The 19,909-nt window shown below is 42.7% G+C and overlaps 1 protein-coding gene across 1 annotated transcript; it reads left to right on the top strand.

The window, feature by feature from the left end:
- Positions 1 to 452: 452 nt before the first annotated feature.
- Positions 453 to 19,581, top strand: GTPBP4 (GTP binding protein 4). The gene is made up of 17 exons (XM_006258028.4): positions 453 to 558; positions 707 to 877; positions 4,859 to 4,962; positions 5,043 to 5,179; positions 6,966 to 7,066; positions 8,035 to 8,127; positions 9,338 to 9,529; positions 9,615 to 9,680; positions 11,167 to 11,256; positions 12,920 to 13,030; positions 13,330 to 13,407; positions 13,535 to 13,586; positions 14,050 to 14,150; positions 14,629 to 14,826; positions 15,552 to 15,617; positions 17,783 to 17,923; positions 19,390 to 19,581. The coding sequence occupies exons 1-17, from the start codon at positions 511 to 513 to the stop codon at positions 19,540 to 19,542; spliced, it is 1,902 nt and encodes a 633-aa protein (XP_006258090.2). The 5' UTR covers positions 453 to 510; the 3' UTR covers positions 19,543 to 19,581.
- The last annotated feature ends 328 nt before the right edge of the window (positions 19,582 to 19,909 follow it).

The following is a 19,909-nucleotide window of genomic DNA, read 5'->3' as shown; positions in this document are numbered from 1 at the left end:
TGCGGTGACAAGACGGTGGCAGAAACACCAGCATCCTAGCTCAACCCAATGTCATCAGCATGGAGCTGGCAATCCTCAAGCACCAACTCTGCCACACCAGACATTGTGCGCGGGCCCCAACTCTGGGCACTCAGATCCCAGCGGGGTGGAGACCACAAGGCCGCACTGACATCCGACCTCAAGAAAATGACGCCAACACCAAGAGCCGGAGGTGCCGTCTGCCAGTCCAGCGCCGCCGCCGGTGGGGAGGGAAGAGCCTCGAAGCAGAAAGGAGAGAGAGGCTCCGGGGCCACCACGTGCTTTACTCCCAGGGGCCAGGGCTGCGCAGGCGCAGGCGCATCCCCCACTTCCGCGGCTGCAGCGTCGGCCTCCCGCGCCAGGGGGCGCTGCGGCCGCCGCTCGCTAGCGCGGAAGCGCGCTGCTGCCGGCCTGTCCGGGAGTCTCGCGAGAACACTTCCCACTTCCCACTTCCTCTTCCTTCCGGCCGGGCGGCTCGTGCGCGGCGGCACCATGGCGCTCTACAACTTTAAGAAGATCACGGTGGTTCCGTCCGCCAAGGTGGGGCGGTCGCGGCGGGGCGGGGGGGCCCGGGGGCGGCGCTCGCCCACGTGGAGGCCCCGGCCCCGGCCCCGGCCCCGGCCCCGGCCCCGCGTGCCTGGGCCTCCCTGGTACGGGACAGCCGGCGCTCACGTGTCTTTGCTTGCAGGACTTCATAGACCTGACGCTGTCCAAGACGCAGCGGAAAACCCCGACCGTCATCCACAAGCATTACCAGATCCATCGCATTCGCCAGTTTTATATGCGGAAAGTCAAGTACACTCAGCAGAATTACCACGACCGCCTCACCCAGATCTTAACCGACTTTCCCAAATTGGACGTGAGTGACTTCGACGTTTGGGCATTTAAACGATGTTTACCTCCAGGCGTCTGCCGGGAGCTGTCGCGTTGTGAGCGTGCGTGGCCGGGCTGGGAGGTGTCGAAGGGGCGGTCTGTGCCTGCGGGAGAGCGGCCTGCCAAAGCTGCGTTCCAGCGGGGCGCTGGGGGCATTTATACATGTGCTTTTTCGTGGATGTGTTTTAGTTCAGAAGCGCGCCCCCGCCGCCGTTTTCTGCGTGCTGACGTGCATTTTGCCACTTATACAACTGCGTGTGTCACGGCACCTGGTGTTGTGGCGCATGCATGTGTAAAAATGTCCAAGGAAACTTGTGCTACAAAAGGAGCTTTTTCCAGATCAGACAGTAAATCGGTTGTGACCACTAGGGGTCCTTAACAGTCCACGTGGCACGGTTTGTTTTGCAGGTGTTTTGGGGATTTAACAGTTACAGGCTTCTTTATGCGGGTTCTGTACGTGCAAATTCGCTCTTACGATGGCCCCGGGGCACCCGAGGGGAAGACTAGGAGTAACGGCCACAAACTCGAGTAATGTCCACAAACTTCTGGAAGGCCGGTTCAGGCTCAACGTTAGGAAAAATGTTTTCCCAGTTAGGGTGTCCAGACTGGAATAAGCTCTCCCCAGAGGTGGTGCAGTCACCTACCCTGGAAATCTTCAAGAGGAGACTGGACAGTCACCTCACTGGGGTCACCTGACCCCTGTTATCTTTCCTGCCTGGTGCGGGGGGCTGGACCCGATGATCTTCCAAGGTCCCTTCCTGCCTTACAATCTACAGATACCAAAAATTTGTTATATGCATGGTAAATTCACTCTTATGCGATTGGTGTGGTAGAAGCCTGTGTTCAGCTGCTATTGTGTGGTGCATTGTGGGAGTGACGTGCACCAAGTCTCCTGTGTGGATCCATGCTCTTCACTCGTTGTCTGTAACACATGTTTCTATAGTTGCCATCCCCATTATGGTTTATAAGCGTCCCGCTAGCTTATCTCCTACCCCTGTCACTGGTCTATCAATTAAGCCTTCACCACCCTCTCTTCACACCGGCTAAACATTCACCACCACCGTGTGTGTGTGTGCACTGTCTGCAGTTGGTGAGTACCAAAATTGTCCTGTAAAAGCGGTCGAGATGGGTCTGCTGGGGGTCAGTACAGTCGAGGTCTTGGAACTTATCCCTATTTGTTACGCTGTAAAGTGGGTTCCCTTTATGCAAATTTGAGTTAGGTGCCATTTTCCAGGAATGCATGTACAACATAAAGCGAGGGAAACCTGTAGTTTCTAGAGAAGTTTCAGTTTGGATATGGACGTGCATAACAGAACAGTTTAAACCTTAAGTAGAAACATGTACAGGTCTGTTAAAGCAGGGGTGGGCAATGATTTTGGGCAGAGGGCCGCTTACTGAGTTTTGGCAAGCCATCAAGGGCTGCATGACAGGCAGCCGGGGGCAGATAAATATTGACTTTTCTAAATTTTTTAGGGGCCCCGCGGGCTGGATGGAATGGTCTGGTGGGCTGCATCTGGCCCACGGACTGCATTTTGTCCATACCTGAGTTAAAGCCTCCTGAAACGGTTCAAAAGTGCACCTGGAAAATCAGGTACTGTTTTGAACCAGTTCCTTGTGAACAGGTCCAGTGTTACGCATGTACACTCATCATTCTCTGACAAGTCTAGTCAATCCTCCAGGCATCCCACACAGCACCATACCTCACCTCCTCCTTTCACCCCCCACCCCCTACACCTTCAACCAGTTGCTCTGTTACACACCAGAACTCTACTGTCCCCTTCTTTTTACTCCAACTTTGGTCAACATTATTGAACAAGGAAGATCACTGATCAATAAAAGTCATCCTGACAACCCACTGTGTCCTAACTCTGTACTCAACCGCAGTTCCTTATCATGCCATTTCCCAACCCCCTCCAGCCCAGTCAGGCAACTACATTGCAGACTTTAGTCAACTACAGATTATTGAAGTTTATTGAATTTGCTTGTTCAGAGTGCAGAGAAGTGAAAATGCCTCCATTGCAGGTTACCCACCTCCCTGGGACCACCCACAAAAGCGGGGGTGCAAGTACTGTTCCCGCTGCTGCCCCCACTTGCTCACTACAAGGCATGCTGACCTGGGTGCTTGCTCTTCAGTCACAACACTTTACATAGCTATAAATCATCTACCAGTCAGTGACATTTGGGAAACATTCATTTGTTAGGTGTGTCCTCACCCTTGATTGAAATTGCTGCTGAATGGTGTGAATACAAATAAAGTTTGCCAAAAGGTCAGTGTTGTGGCTTTCTACTTCTAGCTGAAAGGTGCTCCATAAACAGTATTACTTTTGTGATACTTACGGCCACTCATATATTTAGTAGAAAGCATGAATATCTGAAGATAGGTATGAATTGTCCCCACATACAGTAATTTGTCTTAAGAAGCTTGCTTTTAAAGCACCAGTAGCATACTCAGTGCTGTAAAAGCATTAACAAAAGTATGATCCTGTCCATGATGCTTAGATTAATGCTTAGTCCTTCAATAGGAACATTAGTCATTTAAGTAGGAGTTTGTGTACAGCGAGTGATCTACCTGTACTTATCCAGCTATAGAATTGTGAATGTAATTTGTATTAGGACAGTCTTTTCTGGATTTGTTTTTATTTCTAATCATGTATTCCACTGCAACATTTCAAAATACATCTTCCCTATTTGGTTTGCGTTGGATACTGTCACATGGTCAAGCTTCTTAAAAGTATTGGTCAGTCAGTTAGTTCCGAGGCCACATTGACCATTGGGGCACCTTTGATGTAGCAATAACTTTCCTCTGTTCTTCCTGGTCTTTTGCAATCTTTGTACAATCAGTCAGTTTTAATCCCAGACTTTGATGTTGGTGGTCCAGCTTGTCCTAGGTATCTTCTTCTTCATCCATCCGCAGCACCGTGCAGGATGGTGTTGGCAAGATTACCAGGCCTTCTTGTTAAGTGTTCAAACCACTGCCTCTTACTACTTATGATTTCTAGTAAGGGTTTGTGTTTGTCGACTTCTTGTCTGATTTGATCTTTCACAGATTTATTTGTTCTGTGTGCAGTGTAGGGTATGTGTAGAAGTCTTCCAAAGTACCGCATTTCAAAGGTCTCAATTTGTTTTTTCAGTGCCCTAGTGAGTGTCTAGGTCTCGCAGCCATAGAGCATTGTTGAAATGACAGCAGCATATAGTAGGTGGAATTTTGTTTTCATAGTGAAGTTGTTACTGGTCCAGATTTTCATCAGCTTTACCAGTTGTCCAATGATGATGGCTATTTTTGTTTTTCCTTCTTTTTCTGATGTAGCATCTTCTGTGATGGTTAGTCCAAGGAATTTAAAATGCATTGCTTTAAAAGTAAAGCATATATGGAGTTAAAATAGCCTTTCTGAGATTCTTTTATATACTGATCGTGGCATGCTTTAAACTCTCTCGAAATACAATTGACGTGAAGAAGCTACATTTGTGATGGGCAGAAGGGTTTGTGTGAGCATAAAAAACCCATTTTTACAACAACATGAAGAAATGAGATCACTGAGTAAAAGCAAAGGTTTGCCTTCTTGCTGTGTTTCTACATAAAGCAATATGTTTTTACAGAAAAAGTCTACTGCTACACAGAATGCTTGTATTTTCCTTTTTTTTATAATATCTCTTTTTTCCCCTTAACACAAACTATTATAAAACTAAAGACGAATACAGAAGCTTAGTTTTGTGGTAATCAGTCTGATGAGATTCTATAAAGCAAGAATTCAAAATTAGGATTAATTTACACATTCTGGACAGCAGGCTTTCACCAGAGTTTTTTAAATCTAGAAAACAGCTTTCAGTTTGTACTTACCAACTACACTAGTGTATTTCTTGTATCTAGGAAAAAATTAACACTTGTAGTTGCTTAAGATTCTCTGTTCAAGAAGGAAAACATTCCAAAATGTTTTGATTAATTATTTTTTTGTTCTGTACTTTTTAGGATATCCATCCCTTTTATGCAGATTTGATGAATGTTCTCTATGACAAAGATCATTATAAATTGGCATTAGGACAGATTAATATTGCCAAGAATCTGATTGACAAGTAAGATGCATTTATTTTCTTATTTTTCCCTCTGTCAGTATGATAATAGCAGATTGACCTTTTCCTCCCTTCCCCTGCAGCGTTGCCAAGGATTATGTGCGACTAATGAAATATGGTGATTCCCTTTACCGCTGCAAACAACTGAAACGTGCTGCTTTGGGACGGATGTGCACGATTATCAAAAGACAAAAACAAAGTTTGGAATATTTGGAGCAAGGTGTGTATTGAAATATGCTAAACTGAAGCATTGTGAATGGGGGTGCACCAATAAAGATTTTTGTTTTTTGGCTGATACCGATGGCCAATTATTAACCAGCCTTATCAGCTGATACTGATCTGGTAGCCAATATGCAGACTGGCAGCTTGGGGAGCAGCATTTGGCTAATAAGTCTGTGGAGGGGAAATGCGTGTGGGGGGCAGATTGAGGCCCCCACAGTGAGGGAGGGAGTGGGGTTGGGGCAGGGGCAGGTGTTGCCCTGTTGCGGTGGGGTGAAGGACAGAGCCAGGGGCACCTCATGCGGAGAGAGAGGCAGCTCCCTGTCACTGTGTGCACCCCTGGGTGAGGCATGGGGGGCATGTCCCTCCTTGATTTGTGCGTGGGGTGATGGAGGGCTGCCTGCTGTAGACTTGGGGCCAGCGGCTGTGCCAGCCTCTTCCCAGTGGGGGTGAGGCGGGCAGTGGTGGCACTGGGAGGGGGGGTCTGCAGGGTGCCATGGTGAATTATGGGCTGTATCCTGCCCCAGCCGAGCCCCCCAGCGCAGCCCCTGGCCTTGATCCTACAGCAGGCAGCCTGTCTTTGCCCTGCACACAAATCTGGGGGACACAGGCCCCCCACGCCTCTGCTGGGGGTGCACATAGAGATGGGAGCTGTGCCCCCTGGACAACCTGCTCATGGCTCTGTTCTGTGCACCGCCCTGACTGGGCAGCACCTGCGCCAGCCCCACTCCCTCCCTCACTGTGGGGGCCTTGATCTGCCCCTCCTACCCCTTCCCTGCCCCCCATCTCTTTCCCCCACAAACTTACCAGCCAGAAGCTACTCTCCACGCTGCCCGGCTGCATTCCTGGCCACATGCATGCTGCGGCTGCGTGCATGCACACGGCATTTAGAAGTGTTATTATCGACTACACTGGCCAGAAAAAGCCAATTGCCAATAATGTCAATTTTCCTTTTTATCAATACCGATCTGATGTGGACCAATATATCAGTGCACTTTTAATCGTGAAGAGAGCACTTAAAGTTCACACTGAGTCTGAAATCTTCCCTTCTTACAGATAGCACCTAAAATATATTAAGTAAAAGAGATTAAAGGGGAAAAAAAATCTAGATTATAAATCTCACTGTTTCTCTTGGGTAATCTGTCAGATTCATGTACTTGAGTCTTTCACACAGCAACAGGAGAGAGTTTTAAAAACCAGGAAAATATGACTGGCATTGGAGCCCCAAGGAAAATGATAGTACCTTAAAGTATTTCTAACTTAAATTTGAAACTGACTGGATGTTAGTTAAGTATCTTGAACATTGTATTCACAGTTAATCAAGTTAATTGAGTGCATTTTTTCTTATTTTATTTTATTTACTTTGGCAGTGTTGCAGGAGATTTTTATCTGCATCACTTCCCCATGTCGAAGAAAACCAGTGCCAAATATTTTTCAAGAATTCTTCCTCTCCATAGCCTTTGTTGTATAATGGCTACATTGTTTCTGTTTAAGGTAGCAAAATGTTAATTTAAAATAACATTGACAGTAAAATTTTAATGAAGCTAAATTTACAAACAGTTCACCTGAGGGTTAATGAAAGAAGTCAAAGTGCTCCATAGGTGGCATGTTCTGATCTACTGGGGACTATTTCTCCTCAACGTAATTAATGTTTGTAACACTTCACAGTAGAATGTAAAAGGATAAAACTATTAGCTTTCCTGTCTGTAAAGATATTTCTCTTCTGCTTAGTCTGTACTTAAACGCTAATTATCTTGTATAATTCAGTAAATTTTCTAACTTTTCAGTGCGACAGCATTTGTCCCGTTTACCAACCATTGATCCAAATACACGAACTCTGCTGTTGTGTGGCTACCCAAATGTTGGAAAGTCCAGCTTTATAAATAAGGTTTGCAAAATGCTTCCTGTTAAAATAAATACCAGAATATCTTTTAATTAAGAATAATTCAAAAAGATCAAGTCTTTGGGAATCTTCATGTAGCACATAAGAGTTTGAGATGGAGATCTGAATATAGGACTAGGGCTTTTGTGGGATTCTCTGGCTTCTAGAAGAAAGTTAGAAGTGGATTTCTTTTTTTATTTCTTTTTTATTCTTTTAAGTTGTTTTTAAATAATGTAAGTTAGTGTATCATCAACTTGTCTAGCAGAGGAAAGTTTCTATCACAGTTGAAAAAAACAAAAAACCTTATAGCAAATAAAATGTATGATGCTGAGGTCATAGTGCGTGTCAGGTAGCAACATCTTCTCATTGAACCAAGGGTGCCAGACTTATTTGGAGCACAGAGCCGTATCATTTGGCCTGTGGGGACAGAAATTTGGTGGTGGGGCAAGTGGTGGCAGCATTACTTGTGGTTACTTGTCCCACCAGTTGATTTCTGACTCCTGGGCAGCCCTGCAGGCTGGATCCAGAGTACAAAGCTGGGTTGTGGCCCATGGGCAGCACTGCAGGCCAGATTACATGGTTTTGCAACTGTGGATCCAGCCCGTATAAGGATGTTTAGAAATTTGGTGGTGAGACAAACCTTGGTGACTAACACTGCCACTGCTTGCTCTGCCACCAGATTTCCAGCCCTGGGGGTAAGATGACATAGCTCTGCATTTGAAATCCAGCCCATAGGGTTGCCCAGGGGCAGGAAATTACATAGTAAGATGAGTGACAACTGCTGACTGCCATGGCTGGGAGCCACAGCAGTTAACACTGCTGCTGGTTGTCCTTCCACCAAATTTCCAGACTCAGGGGCAGCCTTATGGGCCAGATGATACAGCTCCATAGGCTGCATCCAGCCCATGTGCTTTGTCTGTGACATCCCTACATTAAACACACAAAAATAATTCTATTCTTTTTTTTATTTTAAGGTGACAAGAGCAGATGTAGAAGTACAGCCTTATGCCTTCACTACCAAATCCCTCTTTGTAGGACACATGGATTATAAGTATCTGCGTTGGCAGGTAAGATTTATTACTGTTTACAGCTCTTGTTCCAGAGGAAACAAATCATGAGGATCCTGCTGTTCAATTTTGAATTGTGAATTGAATTTATCTTTGTTGATTACAGTTACCAGTTAATTTTACCCAAAGGACTGCTGTGCAACATATTGGACTAGATGCAGTCAGTGGGCAGAAGCTCTCAGTGGGCAGAAGCTATTCTAAAAATGAACATACTGGGGTATTCCTGTTTCTGGGAAGGACAGGGAACTTGGGTAATTCATCAGTAGCCATAGATAACTCATCTCTAAAATTATGTGAATCAGATCAGGGCCAGTCTCTTGACTTTATGATTGAATAGCAGTCAGGGGGTGAATAGCACCTTGTTCATATTTGCAGATGACACCAAGATGTGGGGGGAGGTGGGTATGCTGGAGGGGGAGGGACAAGCTGCAATCAGATCTGGACAGGTTACAGGGGTGGGCAGATGAGAACAGGATGGGTTTCAACATTGACAAGTGCAAGGTGCTGCACCTGGGCAGGAAGAAACATCAGCATGCCTACAGGCTGGGGAACTCCCCTCTCACCAGCACATAGGCAGAAAAGGATCTTGGAGTCGTTTTTGACTCAAAGATAAACCTGGGCTGCCAATGTAGGGATGCAGTCAGAAGGGCTAACCGCACCTTGTCACGCATCCACAGATGCATCATGAGCAGCTCCAAGGAGGTGATTCTCCCCCTCTGTGACCTTGGTCAGGCCCCAGTTGGAGTACTGCGCTGCACTTCAGGAGGGATGTGGACAACATTGAGAGGGTCCAGAGGAGGGCCATTCGCATGATCAGGGGGCAGCAGGTTCTATGAGGATAGGCTACGGGACCTGAACCTGTTCACCCTCCACAGGAGAAGGCTGAGAGGGGATCTGGTGGCCATCTATTGAACCGGCCAAGGGAGACCACCAGGCAGTGGGAGAGTCCCTGTTCCCCCAAGCACTACTGGGAGTAACAAGGAACAGCAGCCATAAGCTGACAGAGAGCAGATTCAGGCTGGATATCAGGAGGCGCTACTTCACAGTCAGGGCAGCTAGGATCTGGAACCAACTTCCAAGGGAAGTGATGTTCGCTCCTACCCTGGGGGTCTTTAAGAGGAGGCTAGATAGACACCTTGCTGGGGTTGTCTGACCCCAGTACTTTTTCCTGCCTGTGGCAGTTAGTTAATTACATTTATCTGAATTTTAGGTGGTGGATACTCCTGGTATTTTGGATCATCCTTTGGAAGAAAGGAACACCATTGAGATGCAGGCTATAACAGCACTTGCGCATCTTCGTGCTGCTGTGCTGTATGTAATGGATGTGTCTGAGCAGTGTGGACATAGCCTGGAGGAGCAACTAGAACTCTTCAGAAATATTAAACCACTTTTTGCTAACAAGGTAGAACTGATCTACAATACCACTCAAATCTAATTTTTTATAATGTGAGAAATCAGTTTAACACTAATTACTTTCTTTTTATTAGCCACTTATAGTTGTAGCGAACAAGTGTGATGTGAAGAGGATCTCAGAACTTCCTGAGGAAAACAAGGTGAGAAAGCTCTTTTCTTTTTCTTCTGTATTTTGGAAACAGAGCTGGAAGGAGCCTCTCAGGCCGTAATCTTGGAAGTTTTTAAGGCTAGACAAACAGTTATCTGGAGTGGTTTAGACAGGGGTGATATTGGACTAGGTGACCTCTTGAGGTTCCTTCTAGTCTTTTTTTCCTGTGATTCTGTGGTCATTGCAATGGCAGGAAGTAGAGTAGGTAAAAATGCTCAGGTGATCTTAGGTCCATGTAAACATGCTATATATATAAAGGAGGAAAAAAGTCCTTGCCAATTTGATTTGGGAGGAAATTACTTCTTGATTCTATACCTGCTGGCTGGCTTGACCATGGGCAGATAGACGAGACCCACCAACCAAGTACTAGATTTTCAGGTAGTTCTATCTCAAACTTCTAGCCACAGCCTGTATCCTTCAAAGAAATGGAAAAGGGGGAAAAAAATCTCATGGAAAAAATAGGTGCCAAATAGCATATTCAGAGGGGGGGAAATTTCCCATTTGCTCAAGGCAACCAGCAGATGGTCTGCTGATAACCAGCCGCTTCCCACATATACAATCTACGCACAGAGAAATCAAGTTTGTTTCAGTCTTTTCATGGGATTACTACCAACTCAAACCACACATCACATGCTTAGATTACTGCTCCTAGAATATCGCCCTGTAATCCATCCAGTAAATTTTCCCTTTTTGGAATAATTTAGGTTCCCTGCTCCCACTGTTTTGTTTGGAAGGACATTCCAGAACTCCCATCTTCTAATGGTTTGAAATGGTCTTCTAACTCCCAGTATAAATGTGTTTGCTACCAGTCTGCATCCATTTGATCTTGTACCAGCTTTGCTGTTTAACCTAAACAGCTCTCCTGCTTTTCTGCTATTCACTTTGCAAGTGTATTTTTAAAGAATATTCATATCCCTTCTGAGCCTTTGTTTGTTTAAGCTAGACGAGTGAAGCTCTTTTAGTCTCCACTCATAGGTTTGCTGTTTTCCTAAACATCGTCCCAGCTCTCCTCAGCATCTGTTCCAGTTTAAATTTGTTTTTGAACATAGGTAGCCAGAACTATTCTAAACAGATTCATGAGATTGTCTTACACAGCGGTACTGACACTTCCCCAACTCTGTACACTGCCTAATAAATTTTAGGGTGCATATATGAAAGTTTGGGGGTCTTTTAATGTACTTACATCTGGGCCTGAATTTCACAAGTTCCAACCACATATACAATGAGAATGTATGATTTAAATTTTGCCTCTCTGAGAAGCTATATTTCATCTCCGTAAAGTATTTAAACAATAGCAATTAACATTGATCAAGTTTCTGTCCATCTTTTTAGGAAAACATTGTTAACAATATTTCTCAGCTATGAATGACAGAAGAATTTTGAACATTGACATGCAATTGGAAATGTAATGTGGAAGCAGCGCTCTTTAAGAAATAAGCCACCCCCATGTTAATATTAGCTTAATACTTATATTTCAGAATATTTTTGAAAATTTAGAAGCAGAAGGCTTTCCTGTAATAGAAACAAGTACTCTAACAGAAGAAGGGGTAATTAAAGTTAAAACAGAGGTGAGTTTCTTCTCTTCTTTTGAATATAGATAGACATACATTTCTGTGTTCAGCCCGTCATTGAAGCAGACTCAGTTAATCGAGTCTTCTCTGCACACAAGCTGACATGCACGGTGCTGCATTGCTTGCAGTTGTATAAGCGGCGAAATGTGTGTTAGTGTGTAGAAAATGGCAGCGGTGCGCTTTTGAACTAAAACGCCTATGTGTTTTAGTTCAAAAGCAGACCTCTGCCATTTTCTGCATTCTGACGTGCATTTTGCCACTTATACAACTACAAGTGATGCAGCAGCGCTGGGCACTGCGGTGCTTATGTGTGTACAAATGCCCCTGATGTGGATCTAACTTTATCCTTTTCTTTGTCAGCCAGTACATGGCTGTACTGCATCAAGCCAGGCAGCCATTTGTTGTTGTTGTTGTTTCTGAAATTTCTGGCACTCTTGGATTCCATGTTCTGGGCCCCTCTTTGAAATGAGATTGTCATATAAGCAAAATTATTATTGTTGTTTCTGTGTCTGACATAGATGCATGGCAATTAGAATTAGACAAACAAACGTTATTATTTTTACTTCTGACTTAATTTTTTAATAGTTTTGCTTATGAGGACAGCTTTAAGAAATGTGTCTTTTGAAAACCATGGAGCAGCAATACTAGCTGCACAGTCTTAATTCAGAAGAGTGTAGTAGAAGTAAAATGAATTGTAGATAATTATTTAAAAAATGGCAAAAGACACTAAGCATATTACAATGGAAACCCAGAAAGTGGATCTTGATGCAGAATAGACTGAAAAGTCACTGCTGGAAAATGCTAATGGATGTACCTAATCCTTGTAAAATTGCTGTGTTCTCTGAAGGAGCCTCTCCACTGTTTTCTACAATGGCTGTTTTTAATTTCTGTTCAGATAATGTTGCTATTTCTCAAAATAATGCGCAGAAACAATACGCTTGGAAGGTTAACATACTTCAGATTTTATCATAGATTTAGCTGACAAAAAGATAAATTCATTAATTCAGCACTGCTATTCTCAGCAAGTTAAGAATTGTCTGCAGCTTAGAAGAACATACTCTAAATGGTTCACCTTAATGAACAGATGTTCTCTTAGAGTAGGCCATGGGTACATCAAAAAATAAAATTGAAGGTAGTTGTTTTTCTGGAAACTGTTTACACACTCATGAAACGTTACTCAAGTCTTATGTTGGAAGCTGTTTCCATGTTTTTATTTGAAATTGAACGAATGTGACAACCAGATACTTTATTGCAATTCATAGTCTTACACTTGGCAGAATTTTTTTTCAAATGTCCTTTAAAAAAGAATTGGAATTGACCATAAATACAGATTTCCTTTGCTTGTCCCCAAATGCAGCAGACAGACTGAAGAGAGATCTTTGTACAAATCTTGCTGGCTATTTCCCCCTTATGTTGGTTGTAGGCTTTTGATGTTAGTGATTGATTTCTCTTCCAATTAAATCTTAAGTCTAGATTTGTGAATTATTACAGATCTATTCCTGACTTTTTTTTAAGCACCCAATATCAGTATTTTAAGTAAAAAAGCAACAAAGTGTTGTATATGAAGATAGGTATCCACAGCTTAAAGGACAGTTTCTTAATCTCCTTTTTATCTGGAAGTTCTCTCCTTCCTTAATGCTACTTTCTATTTTTCCTTTAGGCATGTGACAGACTACTGGCCCATCGGGTTGAAACCAAAATGAAAGGAAATAAAGTGACTGAAGTGCTGAATCGATTACATCTTGCTGTGCCATCCAAAAGAGATCACAAGGTAAGTTGTGTCATCATTAGTACTTCTTTTTATACCTTTTTCCATATTATTTGAAATATAAATATTATGAAAATCTTTGCTGACTTGAAGTACAATCAGATTTATGTTGAGGTGCATTTTGTTTGAATCCATGATTTTGTTTGCTGAAATGATGAGTGAATTCAGAACTCTTATCACTGAGGAACATATAGTGGTGATATTCTGTTTGCATTACTGCACTTTTGGGTTTCTGACTTAAAACATTAAAAATAAAAGGGGATTGGAGGCTTTTGCAATCAAACATCTTGCACTGATTTCAGGAAAGGCCACCTTTCATTCCTGAGGGAGCAGTAACACGGAAGAAACGAATGGAAGTAGATTTACCTAAAAAGAAAACCGTAAGTGGCTTTCAGAGTATATCTGACATTTCTGAATTGGAGAAATAAATAGTGGAATAGTCAAATACATTTGTATATTAGGTACCTGGAAAATTTTATAATATTTATACCGTATGTGCCTTTGCAGGAAAGGGATCTTGAAGTGGAAATGGGAGATGATTATATTTTAGATCTACAAAGTAAGTATCGTACAAGTCTCAGTATAATTAAAAGTGAAATTGAACCAAAAGAATGCCTTTCGGCAGATTTCAAGAGAAAAAATCTCACCCTAATTATCCTAACTTTTCCCCTGTAAGCATCTTTATTAATATTTAATTAGATGTTATCAGATGATTTCCCCAATTTTTATTCTTAATGTGGCTTCCTGCACTTTCCCTCTTTGTTGTGCTTCCTGTTTTTAGAATCACTGTGATGAATTTGGTTCAGGGTTTGTTTGGTTTTCTTTTTCTCTTGTGTGATAAATATCTTAACTCACTTGGTATTGATTGGAGTCAAGCACGATTTTGTGTATTATCTTGCACCTGCATTATTATCACTCACAAGTGTGTGCATGTTAGAGATCATTGCAAGACCATTTTTTTCTTTAAGATATTTTAACTTGTAAAAAAAAAATGGCTAATTTCTGCTGCTTTTTTTCCCTAGAATATTGGGACCTAATGAATCCATCTGAAAAATATGATAGAATACCAGAGATCTGGGAAGGTCATAATATAGCTGACTATATAGACCCTGATATAATGAAGGTGAGCTTTACATTGTTTTATCCTACACTTTCTAGCATATTCTATTCTTTTTTCTATTAGATTAAGTTTACTAACTTCTGGGTTCAAGAAGTATGTTTGCATTGACATGTATAAACTTTATGAAACTTTGTGGGTTTTTTTCCTCCATATATATCTATTAACAAATGATTCTTAACCCATTTAAAGAAACTTTTTATCTTTTAAAAATGTTAATGTAGTCTTGGAAGAAACACAGTGCAGCTCTTTAGAGGATTGTTACATGATGGCTTGATCTGCTCTCTTCAACGATGGGAATGTTTTCCCTCTGCTTAGGCACTCTAAACCACAGGATGAGAGACTGAATTTGAACTTTCTGCATATGAATGGCCTGATCATAAGGTTGCAATGATTTCCCTTTAACAGTGCAAACTGAAGTGGAAGGTGTTTCTGATCCTAATGTGAAGAACTTCTCTTTCTTTTTGTTTCTTTAAATTGTAAGAGACTGGAAGAGCTGGAGAAAGAAGAAGAGCTGAGACAAGCTGCTGGGGAATATGACAGTGAACCAGAAAGTGAAGATGAAGAAATGATGGAAATCAGACAGTTGGCGCAACAGATTCGAGAAAAAAAGAAGCTGAAAATTCTAGCATCTAAGGAGAAAAATACACAGGGTCCAAGGATGCCTAGAACAGCTAGGAAGGCAAGTATAGAGTACCATCTCTAATAAAGTCTCATTCATATATAATATGTAAATTGCAATTTAAGCAATGAATAATTGCTGTATTGGCAGGAAAAGAAAGGTAGAAATGAGAGAGGCAGCAAACCAGACTAACTTGAGAAGTAGTGAGAAACAAATGCTGAGAAACAGTGTTTTTATAAGTGTCACTAATGTGAAGATTTTTTGGGGTGGCAGGGAGTTATTGCTAGTTCCCTTTGGGATGCTGGGAATCTTCCTTTCCAACTGTATAGAGCCCTTGTTTGTAAACCTCTGGGTTTTAAGATACTGAATTGTAAAGCTGTGATTTAAAAAAAACCAAAACAACAAAAAAACTTACCTGGGGGCTGAATCTTGCTGTCTGTAATTTTGGGAAAGTGAAATTACACCTTTTAGGAAAGAAATAAATATTTGTTATAGAGTGGCTATATTGTTTAAGTATGGCAACTGTTTGAACTTGCTTTAGAGTTTGAAGTGTTAAAATGAGTCTTGTGAAGATGGCATAGTAGGTACTGAGCTAGTGAAATGATCAGAAATACATGATAAGTTAATTCATTGCATGACTTTGCACCATATCATGTGTATCTGATGTCCATATGTAGGGGAAATAGGGCATACTGTGTTTACATGGGCCTGCTGTTGATTAAGAGAAAACTGTATGGAATCATCTCTTAAAACAAGCATCTGCTCTTAATTCCCTCTATTTTTAGGTCCAGCGGAAGATGCTAGAGAAAGAGATGAATGATCTTGGTCTTGACATGGGTAATAAAAATGAGGTAAGGTTTCTTGATAACTAAATAGATCAAACAGATATTTAAAGAGTGACACTTTCAAGAACCTTGTTGGAGTCGTATGATAAATTTTCTTGGGCATTTTGAAAGTCTTTTGTAAAATGTACATCATTAGAAGTTCATTGATACATTGGTCCATATCGTATTGGCACCAATAAAAGGAAAATTGGCATTATTGGCAGTCAGCTTTTTTGCTGATGTGGCTGATAATGTTGCCAATAAATGTTGTGTGCATGCATGCAGCTGCACCATTCATAGGGTAAGGAATGCAGCCCAGCAGCTTGGAGAGCAGTGTCCAGCTGGTAAGTCTGTTAAGGGGGAAGAGGCATGGGGGGGTGCAGATTGAGGCCCCTGCATTGAGGGAGGGAGTGGGGCCAGGGGCAGGTGCTGCCCAGCTGGGGCAGAGTGGGGTGTGGTAGTCATGAACGGCTTGTCTGGGGGTGGGGAGGGGTGGTTCCTGCTGCTACATGTACCCCAAAGGAAGGCATGGGGTGCATGTGCCCCCCAGATTGCACGCAGGGCAAGGATGGGCTGCCTGCTGTAAGCTGGGGCTGCAGGTGGCGTGAGGCTCTTCCTGGCTGGGGGGTTGGGCCAGGCCTGCACTTGGGGCAAGTAGTGGCGGCGCTAGGAGGGGGGCTATGGTGTGGGCTTCAGCCACCCCAAAATTTACCGTAGCCTCCCCTCCCTGCCCAAACTCCCCTCCCAGTGTCACTACCGCCGCCTGCTATGCCCCAAGCACAGCCCTAGCGCAACCCCCTCACCAGGAAGAGTCCAGCACAGGCCACAGTGGCAGTCTGCCTCTACCTTGTGTGCAGATCTAGGGCATTTGCCCCCCATGCCTTCCCTGGGGGTGCGCGCAGCAGCAGGAGCTGCCCCCCTTCCACACCCCGCCCCAGCTGGGCAGCGTTTGCCCCAGCCCCACTACCGGCCTCACCATGAGGGCCTCAATCTGTGCCCCCCATCTCCCCTCCCCTGCCTTCCTCCCCCCCGACTTGCCAGTTGGATGCTGCTCTCCAAGCTGCCCGGCTTGCATATTGGCAATCAGATCAGTATTGTCCAATATGGCTCATTAATAATCAGTCATCGATATCAGCCCAAAAAATCTTTATTGGTGCACCCCTATACATCACCTTTACAGCTGTGAAACTGAGTAAATATGTCCATTACATACATTGATATGGATATACTTCATCAAGTAGAGTGTTCTCTGGTTATATTTTGGTTAGATGTCTTGAAATAATTAATAAGCAGCACCATTTTCCAGTAACTAGAATTATGTAGAATTTGGATGGGATTCCAGCTCTTGTAAACAAACCTAACATGGTGACATCAGTCACGTGGACTCGAAATCAAACCTCCTAATTTATTCCTCGTTAATTTTCAAGGATGTAATAATGTTGGTTAGGAAAAGTGTTCACTGAAGTATGAGGTAAAGATTGTTACAGATTGTTTGGAATAATTTTACATAAATTTTTAGTATTATCCATTACTGGTTTAAGTATTTGATTTACCTTGGCTCCTTTCTGTAGTCTGAATATAACATCATAGCTGTAAGGAGGTCTCAGTTTAGTTCCAAATGGTCAGATAACTGGAGTAGGATAACCATGGATGCCAGCTTTGTACATTTGAATTAAGTACTCACAGGATGCCGAAGGAATAATCCAGATTTGATTTAGAAGACTACCTCTTCAACTACCCTCTCTAGGAGGATGATTTTAAGACCTGCATGGGGTAATAGGTGATCTTCATCATTTGAATATTTTTTGTTTTCTATGTTGTGAAGCTGCTGAGACATCAGTTTGGGTTTCCACTACAATTTTTATTTCCCATTCATTTTTTGGAGAATTTTTTTTTTTTTAAAGGCAATTCCAAAATGTGAGGCACAAAATTAGATTTAGCAGGTATTTAAAGAGAGCAGCATATTGTTGAATGAGAGACATTGCATTTTGCTGAAGTGAATTGAATATGAATGAACGGAAAGAGCACAGAGAACCTGAATCGATAGTGGTTTGTTCATCTGTCAGTAGCCAAGAGCACTCTATCACAGCAAGCCATAAAATGTCTTTTTATATTTTGCTTTTAAAGTTACTCTGATTTGAAATCTGGTCCTAATTTCAGTTTAATGATCTAACTTGTTTTGTGAACTTCAGGCACATTACGCAGTCCAAGCAAGATCCAGGAGCGTTACAAGGAAACGGAAACGTGAAGCATCTGAACCTCCTACATCTGTAGCGCGCAGTCGCAGTTCATCTCGCCCGCCACGTGATACGTCTGGTCTTCGTGATACTAAGGTTTGTTTCAGTATACTAACCTTGTTTAAACTTTTACAAGTAGCTGCAAGGGAGAGTTTACAGAATCCTTGAATAGATTGTTGATGGGAATTTATTATCTGTACAGAAATTTCAGTTATTGAGTATGAAACTCTGCTCCTGCCTATTCACAATATATTTTGTGGAGGAAAGATGGAATCTTACAAATATCTTGGTTTCAGGTGTTTGCTCTTTGGTTTAATATCAGAAGTTTGGTCTGATCCCTCTGCTCACTGAAGTTACTGTTTTTTACTTGAATCCAAGACAAAGTTCCCCCCTCCCCATTAAATGGTGGGGAAGGAGGGGAAGGGAAGCTCCTTGTCTTGGATTTGAGTACAAGGCATGTGGGGGGAGGTGACTGCTGTGGCTTTGGCTTCAGCTGTGACCCAGGGCCAGGGCCGGAGCCCAGCTGTTGCTTGTACTCCAGCAACTTCTGCCCCCATCTTCCTGCAGCCCCCCACTGCCTCTGCTCCCTTGCCTGTTCCCCCACAGACTCGGTAGCAGCCATGCTGCTGCCACTGCTACAGGGCTGGGCTGGGGCCAGAGCAAATATATACTCTGTGCCCCAGGCTGGAGCAGGGCCGGATCCAGAGCTGGAGCTGGCACGAGGAGCAGAGAGGAGTGATGTGGGGGAAAGGGGACCCAGGGCTGCAGATTGGGAGCAAGTGGTGGGGATGGACAGGCAGCAGGGGGCAGGGTGTGGAGAGGCAAGGGGCAGGTATCAAGCCCCACCGCCTGCCCTTGAGGCCGCATTGTCTCCCCACTGCCTGCCCTCCTTCTGCTACTGCTTTCCCCATTGCAGCGGAGGGAATGACAAATTTAAGATAAGCATAGATTCCATATGTGGAAAATTATAATAGATTTATTATTTTTTCATGTCTTGATTCTGATTATTGGGGGCTTGTCTTAAATTCAGAGTCATCTTGGATTTGGATAAATAAATTGTTTGATAAACAGTCTTCAAAAGTACAATGGAATACAGAGCAAGGAAGATAATTTGTTAAATGTCATTCTCTTAGTAGTCTTGGTAATATATCTTTGGAGTCCATTTGTTTTAGGAATCTAAGGAAAAATAGCAGTCTAAACTGAAATGGAGTCTTCTCTAGACCTTACATCCTCTTATGTAGTCTGAAAGGAGAACCCAGGAGGTCACTATTGGTATATTTGCATGCTTGCCCAGGGTTTCTTTTCAAAGGAAACTTTCTCTTTTAATATAAGGAATTTTGCCAGGATAGAAGGTTGATTTCCCTGACATCCCCCCCAGCTTGTGTACTTTTTCTTAACATACAGCCTTGATATCCCTACCTTTGTCCTTAAATCTGCACAGGGCAGTTTATATTTACTGCTTGACATTTTAATTTGGGTTTTGTAGGTTTTTAAGTAGAATATTGTTTAAAAGAGAAGAAGGATTAACTTATTTGTATAAAATGTACATTGGTTTTAAATAGATGGTGAAGAAGGTTAAGACTATCATGAAGAATTCTCAGAAGAAAATGAATCGCCTGGGCAAGAAAGGAGAAGCAGATAGACATGTGTTTGACCTGAAACCTAAACACTTACTGTCTGGCAAAAGGAAATCTGGTAAAACACAAAGACGATAAAGCATTCTTCTGAATTAAAACATATCTATATAAAAATTCTTCTATGTTGTCTTTAGCCTTTTTCATAAAAAATAAAAATCTGAAATAAATTACTGGTAAAAAGCATACATGGACCCCGTTTAATATTAAAGTCTAAAGGTAAAAAGAGAGAGTGCCATTTTAGTTTCATGATCCAGAGTCCATTATTGCAGACATGGGGAAATTGATGGGAATATCACCACTGGAGCCAAAGCTTTGAATGAAGACCTCAGTCTAATTTGCTACCAATTTCCAGCATGATGCCACGTTCATATTATTATGCCCAGTTCATGTGATTAAATTTCTTCAGGACATGCAAAGTTTGAGAATTTTTAACATCAGTTACAAA

The sequence above is a fragment of the Alligator mississippiensis genome, chromosome 5 (assembly GCF_030867095.1).
Source record: "Alligator mississippiensis isolate rAllMis1 chromosome 5, rAllMis1, whole genome shotgun sequence".
Lineage (NCBI taxonomy): Eukaryota > Metazoa > Chordata > Crocodylia > Alligatoridae > Alligator > Alligator mississippiensis.
The sequence above is the reverse complement of the archived record's forward strand: the minus strand, read 5'-3'. Positions and strand labels throughout refer to the sequence as shown.